Source organism: Sapajus apella, unplaced genomic scaffold (genome assembly GCF_009761245.1).
Source record: "Sapajus apella isolate SASKATOON/1434 unplaced genomic scaffold, GSC_monkey_1.0 scaffold22, whole genome shotgun sequence".
NCBI classification, from domain to species: Eukaryota; Metazoa; Chordata; class Mammalia; order Primates; family Cebidae; genus Sapajus; species Sapajus apella.
Genome location: NW_022436962.1, coordinates 16,094,206 through 16,120,712, shown reverse-complemented (window position 1 = coordinate 16,120,712; position 26,507 = coordinate 16,094,206). Strand labels below are relative to the sequence as shown.

Genomic DNA, 26,507 nt, shown 5'->3' with positions numbered 1-26,507 from the left:
GTTTCCCAGTGACTTCCAGCAACAGTTACAATCAGGAAGAAATATAATAAACAAGTAACTTAAACTGTCTAAAGTCTTCAATCTGACTTCCATAATCCCTAAATTTTTTTAGCTATATGGCATCCGGTAATTTGCATGACAGCTTTTCACAATTTCTATAAAGCAATATTCTGGTTTAATAATAATGTCTTTTTCCATAAAAAACAGACTCCTTGACACACAGAAACAATTATAACAAAGCACAGCAAAGTGATAAATATTCTATCAATTTAACTTGGCCTTTATCCTAAAGATCTGCATTGGGCCATATGCAGAAACCAAATTTATTATCTCAGTCTAATTTGCAGAATGGGGAAAATTAAGCAACATGGTCAATCATCAGGAATGTTATTGTTACTACAAATTCTGCTATCATTATCCTTTATTTCTATTACTGTAAATCTGCAATGTCTTTCAAAAGAACTTTCTTCAGTAGATAAAACAGATCATAAAAAATAAATTCCTGGATGACAAAGCGCTGACAGAAAAAAATAAACAAATAAATAAATAACTATGTGTAGATCCACTAGGATCAGAAAAACCAAATATCCCACTATTCATATATATCACTGGTTATACAGTCTAAGAAATTTAACCTATACAAGGGAGTAGATTTTAGTTAAAGAAGTAAAAACAATTATGGCACAATCACTTAGGTTTCTTTTTTTTTTTTTTAGAAGCCTAATTCAATGCAACAGGAAAAATGTGACAAATACAATGATATAACTGTCAACATGTACAGATTCAGTTCAAAATAAATTAGGAAATTATTATTTAAAATGGTAAAAAACTTGAAAGCATTACATGTCTACGAACTTAAAACAGTAATATTCAATGATCACCAGTAATATAATTTGCACTGGCCTGCTCTCTTAAACTGTGCAGTATTACATATCTTTACAAACAAGTCAATATAATTATAACAAATTTAATATAGACTTACAGTGGCTTATATTCCAAGATAAATCTGCCACTGAAAGACACCTCAAAAAGCAAAGGCAAGTACTGGAGTTTCATGATACTTAATTTTTTTAATGTATTTCAATTATGACAGATAGAGTTAAATAATCTCTAAGCTCTTCGCATCAATTTTTTAAGATCTATGAATCAAAAACAGTCAGGAGTCTGAGACAAGAGGAGGCTTGAGCCCAGGAAGCCAAGGCTGTAGCACGCCATGATCACAAACCTGTCAATGACCACTGAACAACAGCCTAAGCAACATAGCAGAACCAGTTCCAAAAAAAATAAAAAAGCATACATTTCTACATTAAAAATAGGAGCTATGCCATGAACATTATTAGAGAGCTATTAATTTCTACTTTTAAAGTGAATAACGAAATTCAAAAGTAAATGACATTTTCTATTACTTTACTACAAATTACAAAAGTATTTAATAAGATATAAAATATTCCAGAAAGACTATCAAACCTTGAAAAAATCTTCAAGCTGTTTGCTATTGTAAAGAGCAGGAATATTGGCAGAGAACTGTAGCAGGTCTTCAGCACACTGTCTTCTCTCTTCAATAACAGTTTCATCAAATCGCCCTACAATTAAATTAGAATCAACACTTTAAGGAAGGAATGGCCAAACACTGGTTTACGATAGTTTATGTACACAGATAAGAAAGTGGCAGCAGGCCTATCACTTAGTTGCTTTGCTTATTATGCACACTTCTGAAGTCAAATCTAATCTCTACAATTAGAATCAGCAGTACTCTCAATAGAAAAGAAAATGTTTCTAATAAAACAAGAGGCAGAGGTGTCAACTGATAAATAAATGGTACATTCATAATTTAGAGCCTGTCAATATAAGAAAGTTGCCATTTAAGAAGCTGGTGATTTGAAACTAAAGTTGAAAAGAGAATTTTAAAGAACTGAAATGGTTTTCTACAGTAATCCAATACTGTAATTACTCATGTAATTTTCCCTTTTCTACTTTTTTTGATTTATAAAGGGGCTGAAGAGAGGAAATTATGAGAACATCTGTATTGTTGGTGGGGTCAAAAACCTCAGCTTGAAGCAAAAAGCTTTTATGCTAAATTCCATGTGTGATGCTGTCAGCATACATAACAGCACGCTTGTGAGAAAAAAGAACACAAACACAGCACCAGTGAGTTCTGCTTTACAAGGTGATCAAAAGGTGGTTTCCATAGAATTTTTAAATGATATATAGTTTGAATGCTGACAAGACATTTTCAAATATGATCATTTTGTATTACTCTTAGACTACCAGTTGACATTTATCATATGCCATGTATCATACTGATTGCAATGAAAAAATACAAAATCAGAAAGGCAGCATCATCACATACTTAAACATTTTAAGTGCCTTTGCAGAGTATTAACAGAAAACTGAGGCACAAAGAGATTCCTAGTTACACAGGCAAGTGCCTAAATGACTGGCAAGTGAAACTGAACCACTAAAATATCCTCTGCCCAGTGTGTCTCATGCTTATGGTTAAGTGTCTATTTCATGATAACTAAAAGGACCTGAGTTCAAATACTAGATCTATCATTCACTAGCTGTAAAATCTTAGGCAGATTATTTCCTCATTTGTAAAATGTAAGAAATGAATAATGTACTTAAGTTTCCAATTCCATGCCAGGCACACAGTAAGCACTTAATAGAATATTATGGTTCTTTGAATCTTCAAGTTCTATCATAGTGACTAAATACAGAGCAAACTTTAATTGATTGTGTGAGTGAATAACAAAATCTTTTAAAAGCCATGTAAAAATTCATAAATAACTGTCTTGCAGTGAAACATTATCACAGGTAATCTTTTTTTTTTTTTCCAGACAGAGTCTCACTCTGTCACCCAGAGTGATCATAAGCTCACTGCAGCCTCAATCTTCCAGGCTCAAGCAATCCTTCCACTTCAGTCTTCCAAGGAGCTGGGACTACAGGCACATGCCACCACAGCCAGCTAATTTTTTTGTAGAGGGAGGGTCTCACTATGCTGCCCAGGCTAGTGTCGAATTCCTGGATGCAAGTGATCCTCCCATCTAGGCCTCCCAAAGTGCTAGGATTGCAGGCATGAGCCACAGTACCCAGCCTATAACAGGAAATCTTAATAGTGGGTCCATACACAACCTCTCAGGCAATGGTTCATGGATGGGCTCCAAAGACAACAATCCCACAGAAGCCCATGCATATGTACACACAGGTGCACTTTTCTTAGGATAGGGTCCATAACTTTTATCAGTTTCCTGAAAGAGCCCAGGACCAAATAAGGGTCAGCGGGCAAGTGGTAGCCAGTTAGAGGATTCCTAACTTTCTGTATGCTGCTTTACTTACTATGGAATAGGCTGTCCACTGCTATTCAAATATTTGTTCTTGCTTTCTTCCCCAATTTTTATTCAAATGGGTACATGACAGCCCAGGGGAAAAAAGAAAAAAAAAAAAACTATAATTGCCAGCTTGCTTGGCACTTAGGCATAGATATAAACTAAGTTCTGGCAAATAGCACATAAACAAGTTATACTGTAGCTTCCCAGAAATCTTTTTGAAAGACAAATGATATACAGCCTCTCTCTCCTTCTCTTCTTTGTCCCTTCCCCCTTCCAAGAAGGATCAAGAAGTGAAAGGTTAAAAATGACAGAAGCAGGGTGCAGTGGCACAAACCTATAATCCCAGCTTCTCAGGAGGCTGAGGCCAGAAGGCTCACTAGAGCTTAGAAGTTCAAGTCAGCCTAGGCAACACAGCGAGCCTACATCTCATTTAAAAAGTGACAGAACAACAAGACAGGAGCTTAGATTCTGGATCACCGTGCAGCTGCCATGCTTGAGGCTACCTCTAAATCTTTTGCCATGAGGAAGAAATTGACTTCTATCTTAAGTTTTCTCACAAATAACCAAACCCAACATAATCCATTATGCTACGGTTTAGGTAGTTCTCAGTTCAAGGGCAACAATGAAATTCAACCCTCCCAATAACAATACCAAACCTAAAATGACACTACTCACTTATGTATCACTGATATTATCTAGAAACAAATTTGCAAGAACCCCAATAGGTAAAACCAATTATCTGGCTTGAAAACAATCTAAATGATTTAATCTTAGGAAAAAATCTACTGGCCAACTAGATTAAATGTTCATTATTCCTTACTTTGCATAAATAAGAAAGTATGAATCAGTGCTTACGATTATAGTCCAAGACATTTATCCCTTAAAGAAAAAAGTAAATTCAACTGCCTATAAATTAATATTAGTAATTCTGTAAACATCTATAAGCTTAGAACAATAACCCAGAAAATACACACATTATTTTATGTATCAACCCACTAGACTACCTGAGAATATCTTTGAATGCATTAACTGCTTGTTGAGAAGTTTTAATGGAAGTCTTAATATTTAATAGCACCCTAAAAAGATCTTAGTGCTATCTGAAACAAATACAAAAAAATTGGAGGCTTTAATCTTCCCCATTAGGCTAAAATAAAATGCTTAAGCAATGGAATAAATGCCAAAAGCACATCTTGTTGTACTTCTATTGATTTATTGTTTCTATTCCACTAAACTTTGACAAGCAGATATGAATTAAGACATTTTTTCAGAATAGTGCACAACCAAAAATAAAGGGTTATGCATTAAAAGCTTCAATCACATTTAATCCTATTATCAGAACAAAAACGATAAAGGAACATGCTCATTTCTTTGTTCCTAAAATACGTCAGAATAACAACAGAAGAATGGTATTAAGTGGGAAAAGGACATAAACAGAAACTTCTCAAAAGAAGACATACAAGCAGCCAACATGAAAATATGCTCAACATCACTGTTCATTAGAAAAATGCAAATCAAAACCATAATGAGATACCAACTCACGCCAGTGAGAATGGTTATTATTAAAAAGGCAAAAAATAACAGATGCTGGCGAGGTTGTATAGAATAGGCAATGCTCATACACTGTTGGTGGGAGTGTAAATTAGTTCAGCCCCTGTGGAAGGCATGTTGGAGATTTCTCAAAGAACTAAAGATAAAATTACCATTTGACCCAGCAATCCCAATCCTGGGTATATACCCAAAGGAAAATGAATCATTCTACCAAAAAGACACCTGCACTCTCATGTTTATTGTAGCACTATTCACGATAGTAAAGACATGAAATCAACCTAGGTGCCCATCAACAGTGGACTGGATAAAGAAAATATGGTATGTATACACAGTACATGGAATACCACACAGCCATAAAAAAAAAAGAATGAAATAATGTCCTTTGCAGCAACATGGATGCAGGTGGAGGCCATTATCCTAAGTGAATTAACACAAGAACAGAAAACCAAATATCACATGTTCTCACTTTAAGTGGAAGCTAAACATTGGGTACACATGGACATAAAGATGGGCACAAGAGACACCGGGATCTCCAAAAGTCGGGATGGAAGGAGGGAGACAGCTGTTAAGAAACTATCTATTGGATGCTTTATTCACTATTTCGGTGGTAAGTTCATTTGAAGTCCAGATCTCAACACCACACAATATATCCAGGTAACAAACCTTCACATGTACCCACTGAATCTCAAATAAAATTATTTTTCCCATTTCCAGATAAGAATACAATTTTTAAAAATATATTTTTAGGAGACCATTAACACATCAATAGACAAACCACTGACTGGGAGAAAACATTTGCAAAACATCAAAGTATCTAAGATATACAAAGAACTCCAGCACCACAAAATAAGTAAAACATGGTAACAGATACTTCAAAAAAAAAAAAAAGGATATATGAGTGTCTAATAAGCACATGAAAAAATGTTCAGCCTATTAGTCATCAAGGAACTGAAGGTTAAAACCACAATAAGATACCATCACACACTCCCCAGAAAGGCTAAAAATTAAAAAGACTGATAATGTCCCATGTTGGTGAGAGTGTGAAGTAGCCAGAAATTTCATACATTGTTGAGGGGAATATAAAATGATACAAGCACTTTTGGGAAGAGTCTCTCAGTTTCTTATGAAAGTAAGCATATACCTATTTTATCATCCAGAAATTATATTCCTAGAGAACTATATGTCCATCTAAAGATGTTTATAGTAATAGATTTACTTATAATCACACTGAACTGGAAACATTCCAGGTGCCCGTTGACAGGACAGTGGATAAACAGACTGTGATACATTTAAACTAAACAGCAGTAAAAAGGAAGGAACCCCTGATGAACACAATAGCATGGATGAATCCCAAAAACCTGCTGCATGAGGGAGGCCAGACACAAAAAGTTTGTACAGCGTGATTCCATTTATAGGAAAATTTGGGGTGTACAAAACTAACATACAGTGGAAGAAGTTACTTCTGGGGAGCTTGAGGGCAGGGATTGACAGGGAAGGGGCAAGAATAAATTTTAGGTGGTAGTAATCCTCTATATCTTGATAGGAGTTTGGGTTACATAGGTTTGTATGTCACACATACAATGGAACACTTAAGATTTGTCCATTTAACTGTATGTAATCTTATCTAAAAGCTGTAAACAAATACTGAACTCTTACTAATGACAACATGCTAAAATATTTGTGGGTGAAGGACACAGATCTGCACTTTATGCTGAAATGCCTAAAAACAAGACAGATTATGGAGAGATATAGGATAAAGAAAATATAGGAAAATGTCACTTATACACATCCTTCAACTTGTCTATATACTTGAAAATTTTCATAATAAAATGTTTCATAAATAAAGTCCACCATAAAGAAAAAAAAAGTACTGGTAGCATAAATGAAAAAACGCAGATGAATTTTAATGAAATAACTTCTGGAACTAATATATTTAATAAAGACAACCTAATTTGAAAATTTTCAAAAAAGTAGCAGCAAGATTCAGTAGTCATCCTAATGGCAGACAATAACCTTAGAAGTATTCTCTACTTGTGTATCCTTCAACATAATCAAATTTTCACTTGAAAGGCTGTAACAACATGAGAAATCATAATCAGGTGCTTCTCCTACTGCAGCTTTGAATTTCCATTCACAGTACCAATGTTTATTTTCCTGTGAACAGAGTAGAAAAATTATAGGTAAACATAGAAAATGCAAAACAAATTTTTCTCGAGGTTTACTGTGCAATATTATACACCTCATCTTATTGAATTTTGATTTACTGCTCTTCACAGATACTGCATTTTTTACAAATTGAAGATCTGTGGCAACATTTTTCCAACAGCATGTGCTCACTTTATGTCTCTGTCACATTTTGGGAAATGTCACAATCGAACTTTTTCATTATTATTATTATATCTGTTTTAGTGATCTATGATCAGTAATCTTTGGTATGGGCATTTGTAATACAATTATAATGTTTTGAGGCACCACAAACCACAAGAATATAAGAGGCAAACTTAATTGATAGGTGTTGTGTGTGTTCTGACTGCTCCACCAACCAGCTGTACCCAATCTCCCTTTCCTCAGGCCTCTGTATTCCCCAAGACACAACAATATTGAAAGTACAACAATTAACCTCTACAATGGCCTCTGAGTGTTCAAGTGAAAGGAAAAGTTATAGGTGTCTCATTTTAAATCAAAAGGTAGAAAAATGGCAGGGTGTACTGGCTCATGCCTATAATCCCAATAATCTGAGAGGCTGAGGTGGGCTGATTAGTTGAGCCCAGGAGTTTGAGATCAACCTAAGTAAAATTGTGAAACCCCATCTCTACAAAAAAAAAAAAAAATCAGCCGGGCATAGTGAAACATGCCTGTAATCCCAGATATTCAAGAGGCTGAGCTGGAAGGACTGCTTGAGTTCCAGAGGTCAAGGGTGCAGGTGAGCCATGATTGCATCACTACACTCCAGCCTCAGAAACAGAGCAAGACTCTTGGTAAGGAAGGTATAACACAAACCAAGATATGCTGAAAATTAGGCCTCTTGCACCAGTTAGCCAAGTTGTGAATACAAAAAAACAAGTTCTTAAAAGAAATTAAAAGTGTTACTCCGGTGAACACATAAATGACAAGAATGTGAAGCAGCCTTATTGTTGACATGCATAAAGTAAACCAGCCCCAAAATTCTCTTAAACCAAACCCTACTCCAGAGCAAGGCCCTAACTCTCTAATTCTATGAAGGCTGAGAGAGGTGAGGAAGCTGCAAAAGAAAAGTTGAAAGCTAGCAGAGGTTGGTATATGAGGTTTAAGGAGTGAAGCCATCACCATTAACATAAAACTGCAAGGTGAAGCAGCAAGGGCTGATCTGCAGAGGCTGCTGCAAGTCATACAGAATATCTAGTGAAGATCATTGATAAAGATAGCTACACTAAAGAACAGATTTTAAATGGAGACAAAACAGCCTTCTTTTGGGAGAAAATGCTATCCAACACTTACATACCTAGAGAGGAGAAGTTGTGCTTGGTTTCAACACTTCTAAGGACAGGCTGATTGTTTTGTCAAAAGTCAATGCAGCTGGTGACTTTAAGTTGAAGCCAGTGCTTACTGACCATTCTGAAAATCCTAGGGCCCTTAAGAAGTAGGCTAAATCCACTCTGCCTGTGTTCCATCAGTGGAAAAACAAAGCCTGGATGACAGTATATCTGTTAATAGCATGGTCTACTGAATATTTTAAGACCACTGTTGAGACCTACTGCACAGAAAAAAAAAAAAAAAAAAAAAAGATTCCTTTAAAAAACAATTTTTTTTGGTTTTGAGACAGAGTCTTGCTCTGCCCCAGGCTGGAGTGCAGTGGCATGATCTCAGCTCACTGCAACCTCTGCCTCCCAAGCTCAAGCTATTCTCCTGCCTCAGCCTCCTCAGTAGCTGGGATTACTGGCGCATGCTACCACATCCAGCTAATTTTTGTATTTTTAGTAGAAACAGGGTTTCACCACATTGGCCAGGCTAGTTTCAAACTCCTGACCCTGTGATCCACCTGCCTCAACCTCCCAAAGTGCTGGGATTATAGGCATGAGCCACTGTGCCCAGCCCTTTCAAAATATTATTGCTCATTGACAATGAATCTGGCTGGTTCACTTGAAACTCTGATGGAGATGTACAAGGAGATTAAGGTTGTTTTCATCAGCTAACACAACATCTATTCTGCAGTCCATGGGATCAAGGAGTCATTTTGTACTTTCAATTCTCCTTTTTTAAGAAATACATTTCATAGGCTATAGATGCCATACAAGTGATTTCTCTCATGGATCTAAGCAAAATAAGTTGAAAACCTTCTGGAAAGGATTCACCATCCTAGATGCCATGGAAAACATCTGTGATCCATGGGGGAAGGTAAAACTATCAACCTTTTTTTTGTTGTTGTTTGAGACAGTGCCTCATGCTGTCACCCAGGCTGGAGTGCAGAAGCATGATCTCAGCTCACTGTGACCTCTGCCTCCTGGGTTCAAGAGATTCTCATGTCTCAGCCTCCTGAGTAGCTGGGATTACAAGTGTGCACCACCATGTCCAGCTAATTTTTGTATTTTTAGTATATATGGGGTTTCACCATGTTGGCCAGGCTGGTCTTGAACTCCTGGCCTCAAGTGATCCACCTACCCTAGCCTCCCAAAGTGTTGGGATTACAGGCATGATAATCCACCATGCCTGACCTACCTTAGTAAGATTTTTGAAGCTGATTCTAATCCTCATGTATGACTTTGAGAGATTCAGGACTTCAGTGGAGGAAGTAACTGCAGATGTGGTAGAAATAGCAAAAAAACTAAAATCGGAAGAGGAGCCTTAAGATGTGACTGAATTGCTGCAATCTCATGATAAAAGTTAAATGAACAAGGAGTTGCTTCTTATGGATGAGCAAAGAAAGTGGTTTCTTGAGAAGGAGTCTACTCCTGGTGAAGATGCTGTGAATACTGTTGAAATGACAACAAAGGATTTTGAATGTCACATACACTTAGTTGATAAAGCAGTCACAGGATTTGAAGACTGACTCCAATACTGAAAGAAGTTCTATGTAGGTAAAATGTTATCAAACAGCATCACATGCTACAGAGAAATCTTCTGTGAAAAGAAGAGTCAGTGAGTCAAAGAATCTTCTGTGAAAGGAAGAGCAAATCTCATTATTGTCTTATTTTAAGAAATTGCCACAAACACCCCAACTTTCAGCAACCACCACTCTAATCAGACAGCAGCCATCAACATGGAGACAAGATCCTCCACCAGCAAAAAGACTACTACATACTGAAGGCTCAGATGATCACTGGCATTTTTAGGAATACAGTATTTCTTAATTAAGGTATGTACATTTTTAAGACATAGTGCTACTGCACACTTAATAAACTACAGTATAGTGTAAACATAACCTTTATATGCACCAGGAAACCAAAATATTCTGACACTCACTTTATTGTAATGGTCTGAAACCAAATCTTCAACATCTCTGAGGTATACCTATATTTTATATATATATACACATACATATAGTGTATGTGTATTTCTGTGTGTGTGTGATATATATAAGCTACTCCCCTATCCCCAATTACCCAACAATGGTTTATTAAAAGCTGTAGAGGGGAGGAAATTAAATCCAAACATTCTAACTAAGCTCATTAATCACTAGAAATAAAGCCTCTCTGTTTGATTTATAAGCTGTCTTTAATCTTCCCTATGTTGTTTTCATTACTTAGAACAACTCCTAGATAGCAGAGTTTACAACTTTTTTAAAATGCACATTAATCATCAAAAGCTAGTTCACAGAAATAAAATTTATCCTTGACCAGTATGAAATTATCTTTTAGCTTAATGCTGATGATTCTTAACTACATCAAAAATTCATTCACAGAATAAAAAGAAAAAGAGAAATCAAGATTCTGTGGATTAAATTCTCTCTGGCCAAAAGCACCAGGAACATACTTATAGTTAAATAAGCTGAATTTATTACTTCTTTCAACTAACAAAAATATATACCATTGGGAACACTGGGGCATTTCACCAGAAGGTATTAGAAAGGACTTACAGGGTTTTGGCTTGTGTTAGGTACTTTTGGGAAAGGTTCAAGGAAGTGAGGTTCTGCCCTGGATTGGATGCTGTCAGGAAGTGGAGGTAATTCTGAGATTCTCTCACTTCTAATTCTATGATTCTATGATTTTTGAATAAATCTTACTATGAGGCAGGAAAAATGAAAGCTAAGGCTATAATTAGAAGAGGTAGTCATTCACTGTAACCAGGATGACAATATCTGATCATTTTTGTGACTTGAAAAATGTTTATGTTTTCATCTGTGTTCAGACATGATTACAGGATGGTCTTGTTTTTGTCCTATATCCAGGGACATGAAGTGACCTTGTCTAATGTTCATGTTCTATGAAACTGTATATGTTCAACAGGAGAATAACGCAGACTAATTGCAAATTACAACTCTAAAAAACACCAAGGTCAAACCAACATAGTGCCTGGCCAATTCTTGGCTATCAGGGGCTGCCTTTCTCTTTCTCACAGGAAGTCACACTGATGATAGATACAACAAAACAAACAACAAACAATGATCTATTCATGAGAAAACAATCAGACAGATATAGCTTGTGAAACCTACAAAACTATTGTCCTACACTCTTTAAAAATGTCAGTGTCATAAAAGACCAAAAAAATAGTAATAATGACTGTTCTAGATTAAAGAAACAAACCAAGAGAGGCATGATTATGAATGAAAAAAAAAAAGTTAAAAAGGACATTTCAAGGACAACTACAGAAATCTGAATATGGACTGCATTGTATCAATGTTAAATTTCATAGGTGTAATATGGTATTACGGTCATAGCAGAAATATGGAAAGTAGGGATGAACTACCATAATATCTGTAATTTATTCTCAAATGGTTCAGGAAAAAATGAGAGAGACACACACATACAGAGAGAAATGCAGGAAATGTGGCAAAATGTTAACAATCCCTCAACTTGGAAAAAAAAGGTATATAAGTGTTCACTATACTATTCTTATGGTGGGGGGGTCTGTAAATTTGAAATTTTGTCAATTTGAAAAAAAAACAGAGAAAAATACATGAGTTAAGTGCTATACTGATGAGATGAAGAACCAAGAAAGGTGAACAACTAACTCAGGTGAAAAGAAGCATGGCAAACTTCCTAGAAGAGACAACTTCTGAAAGGCTAACCAGAAACTTCACAGTGGAGCAGCACAAAACTAAAGAAGGAGACACAAGAGAATAAGATATGTTAGAGGACTGGTAAACTCACTGAGCAACAACAGACAATAGCTAACACTAGCTGATATGCATTTAGCATGGAGCTAAATATAATACAGATATAATTGTCAGAACAGTAAGTTATTATTCTTACTTTACCAATATGAAAACTAGACTCAGATGTTAATCTGTAAAAGATCACACCAGTAGTAAATAGTGAACAGAAGTTATGGGTCTAAATCTATCTGACTGCAAAAAATATGTACTTCTCACCATACCACTACAACAATAACTACATCAGCTCTGATGACATGTAAATTACAAGGGAACTCCTTTGCTGCTAAAGTTTACTTACAAAAATGTAAGAGGACCTATAAAAATGTAGACGACTGGCCAGGTGCGGTGGCTCACACCTGTAATCCCAGCACTTTGGAAGGCTGAGGCAGGCGGATCACCTGAGATCAGGAGTTTGAGACCAGCCTGGCCAACATGGCAAAACCCCATCTCTATTAAAAATACAAAAGGTAGCTGGGAGTGGTGGTTAGCACCTGTAATCCTAGGTACTTGGGAGGCTGAGGCAGGAGAATCACTTGAATCTGGGAGGCAGAGGTTGCAGTAAGCGGAGATGGCACCACTGCTCTCTAGCCTGGACAACCAAGCGAGACTCCACCTCATTAAAAAAAAAAAAAAAAGTAGATGATCAACCAACAATTCCTTCCACATAGCCACAGCTGTTGCCTGCAAGGTTCATTACAGCTATCAAGTATTACAAATGGACTGTACCATTTATTGAAGGAGATAAACTGCTTACTTATTAAGATTAATAAGAAACTTTCATTCTATAACATGGAAAGATGTGGAGAAAAGTTTAAGATAATTCATTAGCAGTTGATAATAACAGCTAAGAACTTCAACCAATTTTAAAGCCACTCTCTTTCACCCAGTGACAAGCTTCTTTTTTTTTTTTTTTTTTTTTTTTTGAGACGGAGTTTCACTCATGTTACCCAGGCTGGAGTGCAATGGCGCGATCTCGGCTCACCGCAACCTCCGCCTCCCGGGTTCAGGCAATTCTCCTGCCTCAGCCTCCTGAGTAGCTGGGACTACAGGCACGCACCACCATGCCCAGCTAATTTTTTTGTAGTTTTAGTAGAGACGGGGTTTCACCATGTTGACCAGGATGGTCTCAATCTCTTGACCTCGTGATCCACCCGCCTCGGCCTCCCAAAGTGCTGGGATTACAGGCTTGAGCCACCGCGCCCGGCCGACAAGCTTCTTTTTTAAGAAGCCAGCTATGTATCCTCCAACATTAAAGATAAATGTGTTAAATTTCACAGTATAGAAATGCAAGGCAAAAAGTAAAAACATCCCTCCCACCACTCCCTGAGAGGTTACATACACTACACAAATGTATATAGGTATGATTCATATATGTTTATTTACACATACAAAGGATCTTATTAAACATGATTATATGCAATATTTGTTTTGTTTAGCTTATAAACATATCTTTGACATCTTTCCATACAACTGTATTTCAAACAGCCCCATAATCCTATTACTTGGCTAAATTATGGCACATCCATATAATCATAGATTGAGAAACATTCAATTTTCAGTTTTCTTCTACTGAATATAATGTTGCAATGAACACCCTTGTGTATGTGTATATATGTGCACGTGTCTTCTCTATGAGTCATTCACAGACTGCAGGTGGTCCCTAAAGGGTCTTTCAGGCAATCAACAAGGTCAAACCATTTTCATAATACTACAAAAGCAGTTGCATTTTTTTTTTATTGCACTGACATTTGCACTGATGGTCTAAAAGCAATGGTAATAAAACCGCTGAAATCAAGGCAACACCACCAAACTATACTTACTCGTAATCATTATATTCCTTACTGACACTCACTCATATTTAAAAAAAGAAAAAGAAATTTAATGCCAGTTTCACTTCGAATATCCTTGATAAAGCAGTAAAAATTATTAACTTTGTTAAATCTCAATCCTTGAGAACATTTCTTTTTCAAATTCTGTGAAATGAAACAAACTATAACTACTCTAGATATCTGACAGACATTTTCTCAAACATAAACAACATGGGCCTAACAATTCCAGGAAAATAACCAACAGTACTGTCATCAGCGATAAAATTCAAGCTGTCAAGCCACTGTGAGCTTAACAGCTTCCCAATACTTCAAAATGTTTTCCATTGATATCTGTGATATTAATGATTTTTAACACCGTATAATAAAATGGGTAAACATTTACAAAATCTGCATAATTCAGGAACCCAATATTTTTCAAATGGCCAATTCAGGATGTTACAAACTCATGTCCAGGTAAAAGATATATTCAAATCTAAGACAAGCCAATGGATTGTAATGTCACAAAGTACAAAATGTTCATTTATACAGTTCTGATTTCCAACTAACCTTTAAGAAATTACCACACATCAAGTTTTGGTGTATCAAAGAATACCTTCAATTATCTGCAAAAGGTATTAAAACAGTCGTCCCTTTTTCAACTGTATTATCTGTGTGATCCTGAATTTTACTCATATACTACAACCAAAACAACATATCTTGACAGACTGAATAAAGAAACAGATATAATAGCACAGTTATCTCCTATTAAGCCAGACATTAGGGATTTGTAAAAACATAAACCAACACTACTCTTCTTGCTATTTCTTTTTTGCTTTGGAAGAATCATTTTTCATAAAAATGTCCTTTTATGTTAACATGTAGTGTACTTTTTAATTTTTAATATTTCTAGTATGGTAAATATTAATAGTTATAACCCACATAAACAACAGTCCTTTGAAGTCCTCAATAATTTCTTTTTTTTTTTTTTTTTTTAAAGATAGGGTTTCACCATGATGGCCAGGCTTGTCCTGTTAACTCCTGACCTCAGGTGATACACCCACCTCCGCCTCCCAAAGTGCTAGGATTACAGGCATGAGCCACCACACCCAGCGGAAAAATTAATTAAAAACAAAATAGAAAAGTTTTATTTCAAATTGCCCTCCAAAAAAAGCCATGTGAATTTATATTCTTCCTATTGCATATCTATTACTCCACACTAGGTATAATCAAACATTTTAATTTTGGCATTGGGATTGACTTTCAATGACATCATTACCCATAACTACTCTATCTTTTAAATCTTACTCATACTTTCATTTTGCTCAACTTATTTTTCAAGTATTTATATGTCAGACACAGTGCCACATGCTGAAGATACATTCATAAGACTGAAGCAGTCTTTGGATCACACAGTTCAGAGTCTTGCCAAGGAATCAAAGAGAAAGGGAGAAAATTATAATTAAAAGGCAAGGGAGGGTTCTTACTTTTAGAACACAAGAAAACAATACTGGCTATAGGTTTAGAGGCACGATTCTTAAAACTCCTCAGATTGACGACTTTGTAAAATTATCATCATCTTCATATTTATAGTGCCACAAGTCTTAAAAACTTGACAGTGAGGATATCACATCTAAAACAGTCCTCTTTCTCAACTCTGGATCGTAACGCTCACTTCTTTAACCGTAAGACTTTTAAGTTTCTTAGAGGGGCTGTTTGCATCATGATATCCTCTGTGCCAGTTTATAGAAAGCTTCTTAAACTAAATGTGCCCATAAAATTTCTAGATAATTGATAGCTGGACTGAAATGAGTCAAAGAAGATATGACTGGCAATAGATTTTTGGCATGTAAACATGCTTGCCAGGCACATTAACAACAAAATGGGGCTGGGCATGGTGGCTCACGCCTGTAATCCCAGCACTTTGGGAGGCCAAGGTGGGTGGATCACCTGAGGTCAGGAGTTTGAGACCAGCCTGGTCAACAACGTGAAACCCCATCTCTACTAAAAATACAAAAATTAGCCACAAATGGTGGCACATGCCTGTAATCCCAGCTACTCAGGAGGCTGAGGCAGGAGATCGCTTGAAACCAGGAGATGGAGGTTGCAGTGAGCCGAGATTGAGCCATTGTACTCCAGCATGGACAACAAGAACGAAACTCCATCTCAAAAAAAAAGAAAGGAACAGCAAAACGGTGGTCAAAAGAGGTAGTAGTTGCAATGGCAAAGAGCACATACATCTTTAAATGGGAAAGATAACAAGAAAACAGAGGAACCACTGATTTTAGATAGTAACTGTGAACAGAAAACAACAGAAATGTGAAGCACCATGGCCAAAGCAGGTCAAAGATCCAAGGCCAAAAGCAGGCAGTCACATGCTAACAGCCTACAATAGTAAGAGTTCATGAACTCATTAATGCTTGGTAAGGGAACAGAATAGATTGAAGACCCCATCAGAAACTAATCGTTCTATTGCTATTGACCTGTTGTTGCCCACATACCTCAATTGCTTTCACCTAAGAAAACATAAATGTATTTCTTTTTATTATGTACCCAAGTTACTTCTATTATGTATATCTCAAGATATTAAAAATCATAAATTGTTACTATTAAATATTTGTTAAAATTAAAGAATCATAGAAACAAGCTTTTGATGATCACTTCTTTCTGGCACAAATGCCACTGATGTTGCTATACTACGTGAGATTCTCTACATCTTGTCCCCAGATCTCAAGGAGGTGTAAAGCGTAGAACATTCTGAAAAAGCAAGTGTCAAGTTCAGTGAATACTACAGTCCAGCCATCAGCCTGGAAAAATCCTTCTTCCATGTAGACCACAAGCCAATGGAAATAGGTCATTCAGAATCACTTCCGATCATTCAGAACTCTTCCTAAATTAGAGTATCAATATAGCATTCAATCAAGAGACAGAAAGCACACAGTAATTTGAACATGGAAAAGTTTAATATAAAAAATTATTAGCCATGAGGCCAGTTGCAGTGGCTCATGCCTGTAATACCAACACAGCACTTTGGGAAGCTGAGACAGGTAGATCACTTTGAGCTCAGTTTGAGGCCAGCCTGAGCAACATGGTAAAACCCCATCTCTACTAAAAATACAAAAATTAGTCAGGCATGGTAGCCTGTAATCCCAGCTACTCAGGAGGCTAAGGCTAGAGAATGGCTTAAACCCGGAGGTGGAAGTGACAGTAAGCCAAGACCACACCACTGCACTCCAGCCTGGGCAACAGAGCAAGACTCCATCTCAAAAAAAAAAAAAAAAAGTTATTAACCATGAGAGTGGAGTAACTATAAAGGTAAAAAGAGAATGCTGAAGAATATCCTAGGGTAAGGGAGAACTCTGAAGAATACCCTAGAATGAGGGAGAATACCCAAAGAAGGAACAACTTAGAAGGAGCAACTCTTCCCCAAAGCTGGGATTCAGATCTCTGTAGAGAAGGTGTGGTTGCAGCCACTGGATGGAAAAAAAGTTTGCTAGGTTCCCTGAGCCATTGTTGAACCGCAGTTGCCAGAAAAGCAGGAAAGACTCCTCCAGAATTCAAGCATGCCACGGCTGGCAGGTGAGCGCACAGTCATGGTGTGAGGAACCAACTCACCAGCACAGCGTGGGATACCTAGTAGTATCTGTACCGGGAAGGCCATAGGAAACAAGTTTCTGGGGTTAAAGCAGGAAAGATAGCAGACACGCATGCAGAAGGAGAGGGAGTTACTAGGAGACCACACTCCAGAAGGGCAACCAGGCCTAGAGTCCAAAATGTATTGGCAGGGAGAGGGAACATGGGACACGGCAAACAACTCTGCAGGGTGCTAGCAGGCCAAAGCTAAGGGCAGATACACAGACGAATTCCTGGTACACAAAAGGAGTCACAGAGTTAGAAGCCAGTCTCCAGGAGGCCTGTGGCACCTTGGTGTCCTTAGCTAGAGAATCACCAAACTGGCTGAGCCTGCAAGCTTATCAAGAGATTATATGGCCGAAGCAGAATGGCTCTGGCAACAATGCAAAAAGAGCAAGACAAAACAAAATCCACAGGACACCAGAAGGAGGGAGATAAGCTCCTACACTCCTGCAACAAGAGCCCTCCATTGCTAAGCTTAACAGTGTATTCATCGTAAAGAAAAAAACACTGAAAGAGTCCTACCCATTAACCAAGTGGGAAATGGTGAAAGAGATTTCAAACTAAGAAGCAATAAAGGGTTAACTGGCATAGCCTCTTAGAACCAAGAATTATCACTGTAAGAGCCCCAGGAACTCCAGGCTGATCTTGAAAGGCAACAATTTCCCCAATGTTGATGAGAAATACAGCTGGTACTAGCTATCAGAACATACTCTGTAAAGCCACTGCACAAAAATCAATGTGTTATAAAAGTAGGTATTTATATAGGAATAGACAAATAAAGAGAAAATCTTTAATTAATGAAAACTCATATGAAGTCTATACATAACATAGATAATAGTTCAACTTCATTGAGAAAAAGGTGGGTTATCTAACAAGTGATCTTATAAGTTCATTTCATCTGTAAAAACAAGTAAAACATCATCCAATATCCTGTTCAAATGAATTCCTCAATAATTAATTTTTTAAACTTTTTTTAACCTATTACTATAATAATCATCTTGTAAAACATGTAGACATTAGGAGACATTTCTAGTCAAGACCAGACACCTAAAACCAGGGTGTGGGAGGAAAGTACAAAGAATGAAACATATAACTGAACATATAAAACTCTGATTCACTAAAGCTATTATAAACAATTATAAAATATATGTATGTTTATATAATATATATGCACATATATATATGCAGGTTTGCAAATGATTAGAGGTATGTGTAAATGTGTGCATTACACCTATGCATATAGATAAATGTATTATATTTCCTAACTCTGGCTGGTAAAATAGTTTAGAAGCAAGTTGCAAGGAGCATACCAACTATCCAGGTAGTGATTTCTGCAGCAGCCAGGGTCCAAACAGAAAATGAAATCCACACAGTGATTTGAATAGGGAGTCTTATAAAGAATTATTAACTATTTACAAAGTATTAATTACTAAGAGGAAATAAAAGACAACTCTTAGGAATGCCTAGGTTGAGGAGGAGAACCAAAGGAAATACTTGAAACAGGTGCCTCCTCTCCAAGGCTGGAATTCAGATCTCACTGGAGACAATGAGGCTATAACCCACTGGTTGCCCCAGACATAACTGTTCTAATAATAGGAGGGTCAAACTTCATGGGCAAGGTGCTACAGGCCGAGAGTAGCAAGCAGGAAAGTCTGCTGTGGTACGACCAGATCCAGGCTGGAAGGCAAGGGGCCGCAGACAATAACTGACAACAAAATTTCTTAGGGAATAAGTACCACTAGGCATCCCACATATGCCACTGGCAACACAGATCAAACAGGAACGGAAGCACCACGAAAACACTGCTTCCTACAGTGTCCTTCCAACACCCTCTACTGACTAAGCTCATCCATGACAGCTGGAAAAGGAGGTCTGAAAAGTCAGTGAAGAGTAGATTTGGAGCTAAAATACCATAAACTGATAAATGGCACAGTTTTCAACACGATTATCCACAAAAAGCAACCAGGGCTCCTTCAAGAAATGGAAGATTTCAGGGCAGGAGCAGAGTAAATTCAAGATGAGCACTGAACATTTTGTTATGCCTTAAAATAAGAAGTGCTAAAATAAGAAAATAGGATGAGGTGAAATTACAAAGATACAGAATCCAGCTTAAAAGGGCTCCTACTGATCAAAGCTGGGACAATTTGTGCACTAAGATAACTAAATGCATTAATGAATTCTGATGAGTCCAGATCAATTAGGGATAGATGGACAGGTTCATGGATATAATACATAGATATACAGATACAGATACACAGCTGCACAGATAGATACACAGAGAAACATAGATGCATAAACACAGAGACACAGATAAAGAGAGAAGGAAGGGTAATAGCAAAGGTGGAGGGGTACAAGAATTAAAAATCAGTATTTTGTAACTAGCATATATACACATTGGGTCAGGCAAGAATCATTAATGGATGTTAAATCCAAGGGACAATTTTGTAGAAAAGCAAGATGTTTTCATAACCTCACAAATGTCTCCCCAAAGAAAAGAAAAATGAATATACATTTTGTAGTAGTCTGAAAAATGGTCCCCCAAAGCTAATCCCTGGAACCTGTAAATGTTACCTTAGTTGGAAAATGAGTCTTTGCAGATATGATGAAGGATCCTGAGATGGGGACATTATCCTGGATTATCTGGAAAGACACTAAATGTCTCACAAGTGTCCTAATGAGAGAGTCAGAGGGAAACTTCACAAAGAGGGAAATATGACGATGGAACAGAGTGAGGTTTGAAGTTGAGGGCCCTGTAGGCTGAAGTAACACTGCCACAAGCCAAGGAACGTGGACAGCTACCAAATGCTGAAAGAGGCAAGGAACAGCATGGCTCTTCTGAAAAGAGCATATCCCTGCCAAAACCTTGATTTCAGCACAGTGATACCGATTTCGGACTTCTGGCCTTTGTAACTGTGAGAAAATAAATTTCCATTGTTTTACACTACCAAGTATATGGTAATCTGTTATAGCAGCCACAGGAAACTAGCACAGTGAAAAAGCTAGATAATACCTTGACCAAGTGACACAAATTCATATCACTAATGAGGGGCAGAAAGGGGCAAAGAGACATCCGGTGCCTTCAGATGAGATACTGAGGACACCTATGTAGCATCCACCCAGGAAGAATTCATAACCTAGAACCAAACATGAGAAAACATCAAGGAATCTAAAATGAGAATCACTCTCTTTAAAAAGACGTCAGGGGGCTTGGATAGAGAGGGGAGAAGATATTCTTCAAAAATGCCAGCATAATGAAAAACAAAAAAAAAAAATTAGCTATATTAAATTCCAGATTAAAGGGACTAAGACAGTGACTAAATAAAATACCAAACCTAGAATGGATCCTATACCAGAGAGAAGAAAAATGACATTAAAAGGTCAACTGACAAAACTGGAATACAGATGGTAGATTATATCAAAGTATTGTATCAATATTAAATTTACTCAAATTGATAACTGAAGTCCACTGATGTAATAGAATATCCCTATTCTTCATGAAGAACTGAAGTGCTTAGGAGTAAAGGGACATGAAATTTGGAATATAATTTGGAATAGCTCATTAAAAAATTATGGCCAGGTGTGGTAGCTCACACCTATAATCCCAGCACTTAGGGAGACTGAAGTGGGAGGATCACTTGAGCCCTGGAGGTCGGGGCTGCAGTAAACCATGACTGTGACACTGCATTCCATCCTGAATAACAAAGTGAGACCTTGTCTCAAAAAAAGAAAAGTTAAAAACTTAAAATAATGTAAAATTATGTGCATATATTTTATATGTGTGCACCAGGGGAGAGAGAGGCAGAGGGAGAGAAGGGGAGATAGGGGAAAAGAGACACAGAGGGAAGGAGAAAGAAGACAGGCGCCAGCAAATGATAAAGTAAATGGGATAAAAGCTTAACAATAAGTGAATCTGGGTGAAAAGTATACAGGTGTTCTTGTACTATTCTTGCAATTTTCTGTAAGCTTGAAACATCCCTCATCTCCACAGGCTGCCTGAGTGTTCCCACCATATAGCAGCCAGTTTACCCCAAACATGTAAAGACACATGGAGGGGAGGTGGGAGCATGGGCACGCAAGATGGAAGCTACATTCTCTTTTATAACTTAATCCTGGAAGTGACATACCATCCCTTCTGCATATGTTACTAGTCATACAGACTAATCCTGGTTCAATGTGGGAGGGGACTTGACAAGGACATAAATACCAAGAGACAGGAACCACTGGGGGCCATCTTGGAAACTGGCCACCACAGACCACTCTTTGGCCCTCAGAGATTCACACCTCACCCACATACAAGATCTACTCACCTTCCTCCCAAGGTCCCCAAAAGTCTCATCCTATTATGGCAGCAACTCAAAGTTCAGAACCTCATCACGTAAGTCAGATCCATGTGTGACTGAGGTTTTCAGGTGTCATTCCCTAAGTGTGTAGCTCCGTAAGTACAATCTTCCTAACTTGTGAAACTATAGACAAGTTACCTCCCCTCTACCCACTCAATATACAATAGTGGGATAGGCATGGGATAACGGCTATAGACATTCCTGTACAAAAGTGGGGGTAAATGGGAGACCCAAAGAAGTCAATGGGTCCACAGTAATTCTGAAATCCAGCAGGCAAATGTTGGAAGTTTCTGATTAAGGCTCACAGGCTGGGAATAAATTCTCCAAGGCTCTGGCTCTGCCCTCTGAGCTACTGGTTCCACCCTCTGAGTCATACCTCCTTTTCGATGAAAAACCACAAGGTTTGTGGCTTCATAGTTGTTTTTAGCCTTCCTGCCAGTAAAATTTTGGGGAGACAAAAGTCTGTTTTCACTTTGTACTGTTTTTGTGCTTGTCAGTCCAAGCTAACAATGTTTCTGTATATATACTTTTAACTTTTCTGGGGGGAGTCACCTGTGACTTTTATTGGGGTTTACTCAATTAGACAAAAGTGATAGCCACAAATCTCAAGTTAAACCCTTCTGTAGCTTTGGCTCCTGCTGAGTTGGCCAAGGCTTACACTTCCACAAATCCCTACTATTTGAGAGGATATGTAAGGCATAACCTTAATCTCTGGAGAGCTTTTGTCTGACTCAATCTTTCTGAGGTCTTAAAGATTTTAGTTCACACTTAGCTTCATCTTTGGGCCACATTTAGTCAGATGTCATTTCTTAATTTTAGCACTCTCTGCTATCCAGAAAGACAGCATTTTCAAAACAAGACCTAGGTCCTTTTTGTTCAACAATCCTTCCTTTAGTTTATCTCTCCTTTCACATTTTACTATGAACAGCAAGAAGCACCATACTATAATACACTCTGGGTAGAAATCTCCTCAGCTAGCTTACCCAGTTCATTTGATACATTATCAACTTTCCACATAACTGTAGGTAACAGTGTTGCTAAGCTTTCTGCAACTACATAAGAGAAATCTTCCCTCCAGTTTCCAGTAACACTTACCTAACTTCCTTGCAAATGCTCATTTGCAGTCTTACCAAATGCCACAAAGCTCCAATTAATCACATCTTAAAGGCACTTCAGGCACTCACCAACACTCTCCTCAAAGCACACAGCTCATTTCAAAACCACTCTCCATATTTTCAGTTTTGTTATGAAGTCTATTAAGTAGTTATTGCTGTGTAACAAATTATCCCAAAACATGGTGGCCTACAACAAACATTTACTATCTCACTCATTCTCTGAGGGTCAGGAATTCAAAAGTGGCTTGGCTGGGTGGCTCTAGCTCAGGCCTCTCATGAGATTGTGTTATTGTCAGTCAACACTGCAGTCATCCCAAAGTTCAACTGGGACTGCAGAATCTGCTCCTAAGTTTAATTCACATGGCTGTGTCAAGTTTCGTGCTTACTAGGTTTTGGCTGGATGCCCCTGCTCCTCACCATGTGGGACTTTCCATAGGCTACCAGAATGTTCTTCTGGTATCCCTCAGAGTAAGTTATGAGAGAAAGAGAAAGGGGGGGGGCCGGGGGGGAACACCTTAAGAGAAATGCCGCAGTCTTTCATAAAAAAATCTCAGGAATGAGACATACCATCATTTTTGCCATTGGTCACACAGACCGACTCTGGTACAATCTGGGAGGGTACTATGGTTTGGATATGGTTGGTTTGGCCCCACCAAGTCTGATGCTGAAATTCGATCCCCAGTATTCAAGGTGAGGCCTGGTGTGAGGTGTCTGGATCATGGGAATGGATGTCCCATGAGTGGCTTGTTTGTTCTCACTCTTAGAGAGAACTGGTTGTTGGAAAAAGCCTGGCACCTCCTCCTCTCTCTCTTGCTTTGTTCTCTCACCATATAGTAGCCTCCCATTCCCCTTCTGCCATGAGTGGAAGCAATCTGAGGCCCTTCCTAGATGCAGATGGCGGCCCCATGCATCTTTTAACTCCTGTAGAGCCACAAACAAAATAAACTTCTTTTTTTTATAAGTCACCCAGCCCAGGTATTCCTTTGTAGCAACACTGCACAGACTAAGACAGAAGGGAAGACACAAAGGTGTGAATACCAGGAGAGAAGAATCATAGAAGGTCATCTTGGAGGCTGGCTATTACAAAAGGTATGGTCCAAACATTTAGCAAACTAAAACGTGGCATGATTTCAATTCCCTGATGTAGTATAAGGAAAACAGAGACTTCACTTAAACATTTTTCTTATGTTGGCACAGTAATTGTAACAATTGAACCTCACAGAACAAAATGTGATTGTGGTACACGACCTGACTTTATACTGAACGATATTTGCTCTGTCATAATAATGTTACAAGGCCGGGCGCAATGGCTCATGCTTATAGTCCCAGCACTGAGGGAGGCTGAGGCAAGAGGATTGCCCGAGCTCAGGAATTCAAGACCAGCCTGAGCAATATGGTGAAAACCTGTCACTATAAAAATTATAAAAAGTAAAAAAAAAATTATAAAAATTAGATAAGCATGGTGGCACACACCTATAGTCCCAGCTCCTCTGGGGGCTGAGGAGGGAGGTCTGCTTGAGCCCAGGTGATCGAGGCTGTGTGATCACACCACTGCACTCTACCCTGGGTGGCAGAGTGAGACTCTGTCTCAAAAAATAATAATGTTATAAGTGATGATTATTAAATTCCAGCTTTGAGAATTATTCTATACATTATATAAGGGAGCTTAATTATGACTACTGAAGAGAACATAAATATTATCACCTTTGACAAATGTTAAAATATAAGTACAGATTTCAAATGTTAAGTGGTGAAAAGAGCTGAAGAGGTAGGAGGAAGATAAAAATGCTATTAGAATCATTTTACGAAGACAAATGATATTGTCATAGTTACAGAACAAGAAATAGAGTCAACAGAAGAACTAAAAGTATTATGTAATAATACACAGAAACAGGGTAAACAAGCTAAATCCTTACTCACCAGAGCAGTGAGTCAATAGGTATGTAAAAGTTGTTAAATCAAGAAATGATGGGCCAGGCGCAGTGGCTCATGCCTGTAATCCCAGCACTTTGAGAAGCCAAAGTGGGTGGATCACTTGAGGTCAGGAGTTTGAGACCAGCCTGCTCAACATGGCATAACCCCACATCTACTAAAAATACAAAAAATTAGCTGGGTGTGGTGGTGGGCGCCTGTAATACCAGCTACTCGGGAGGCTGAGGCAGGAGAATCACTTGAACCCAGGAGGCGGAGGTTGCAGTGAGCCAAGACCACACCACTGCACTCCAGCCTGGGCAACAACAGAAAACTCTATCTCAAAAGAAAAAATGGTATAAATTTATTAAACATACAGAAATAAATACCCGAAAAACAAAACATAGTTATATCTAGAAGCAAAACTGGGTGATGGGAAGGAGCAAGAAACTTGTTTTTATTGCACATTCTTTGATACTACCTTTGTTTTGTGTTTTGTTTTTATTTTACTTTGCCATGCCTCTTTAAAAAAGAATTTTAGAACTATAAAACTTTAAAAGTTTTCTGCCAGGCACAGTGTCTCACACCCGTAATCCCAGCACTTTGGGAGGCTGAGGTAGGCAGGTTGCTTAACCCCAGGAGTTCAAGACCAGCCTAGGAAATGTGGTGAAACTCCATTTCTACAAAAAATAGAAAAATTAGCCAGGCGTGGTGGTGTGTACCTATAGTCCCAGTTAATTGGGAAGCCAAAGTAGGAGAATCACCTGAGCCCAGGGAGTCAAGGCTACAGTGAGTAAAATCATGCCACTGTACTCCAGCCTGGGTGACAGAGTGATACTCTGTCTCAAAAAATAATAATAATAATTTTAAAGTTATTCCAATGTATAAAGGACAACAATGTTACAATTATTTAAAACATGAGACAACATGCATCAAAAGTCACAAAAATTACAGCAGGGACTTCTTAGGCAAAAAATAAAAATTAAAAAAGTCACAAAAATATGCAGACCCCTTAACTAATTCTCCTCTCAGCAATGTCTAAATAATGATATTAACTACGGTGTAATTTATAACAGCCAGAGGCCAAAAGTAATATACCAGTAAAAGACTGGTTACTAAATCAGTTCATATAAAAACTGGAATACTATGTACATATTAAAATTAGTAATGTAGATCTTTTTATTGATATGAAAAGACAATCATAATATGCTGTTATATAAAAAAATAAAGAAAAAAATATATATATATACTGTTATATAAAACCAGGTTACAAAACCCATACATAGCAAGATTCCATTTTTGAGGTTTCTATATAGAGATGGGTAAAAAGGCATACACATATTCATAAGCACAAAAATACACCACAGACACACTCATACAGAGTCTAGAATAATATGCCAAAATATTATACTATCTAGGAGATGGTATTACTGTTGAATTTCTATTTACTTTTTAAGTATTTTTCTGTAGCATCTGAGTTATTTGCATATACTACTTTCATAATCTGAAAAAGATTGTCTAGTTTGAAAAAT

The 26,507-nt window shown here is 37.6% G+C and overlaps 1 protein-coding gene across 14 annotated transcripts in view; it reads right to left on the bottom strand.

The window, feature by feature from the left end:
• RPS6KC1 (ribosomal protein S6 kinase C1) overlaps positions 1–26,507 on the bottom strand; it is a 206,938-nt gene that overhangs the window by 160,350 nt on the left and 20,081 nt on the right. For all 14 annotated transcript variants that reach the window (XR_004272231.1, XM_032289202.1, XM_032289210.1 and 11 more), the window contains one exon: positions 1,468–1,583. Coding sequence is in view for 5 of the 14 variants with exons in the window: in XM_032289200.1 (XP_032145091.1) it covers positions 1,468–1,583 (116 nt within the window). In the remaining 9 variants the exon portion in view is untranslated. The remainder of the gene's footprint in view (positions 1–1,467; positions 1,584–26,507) is intronic.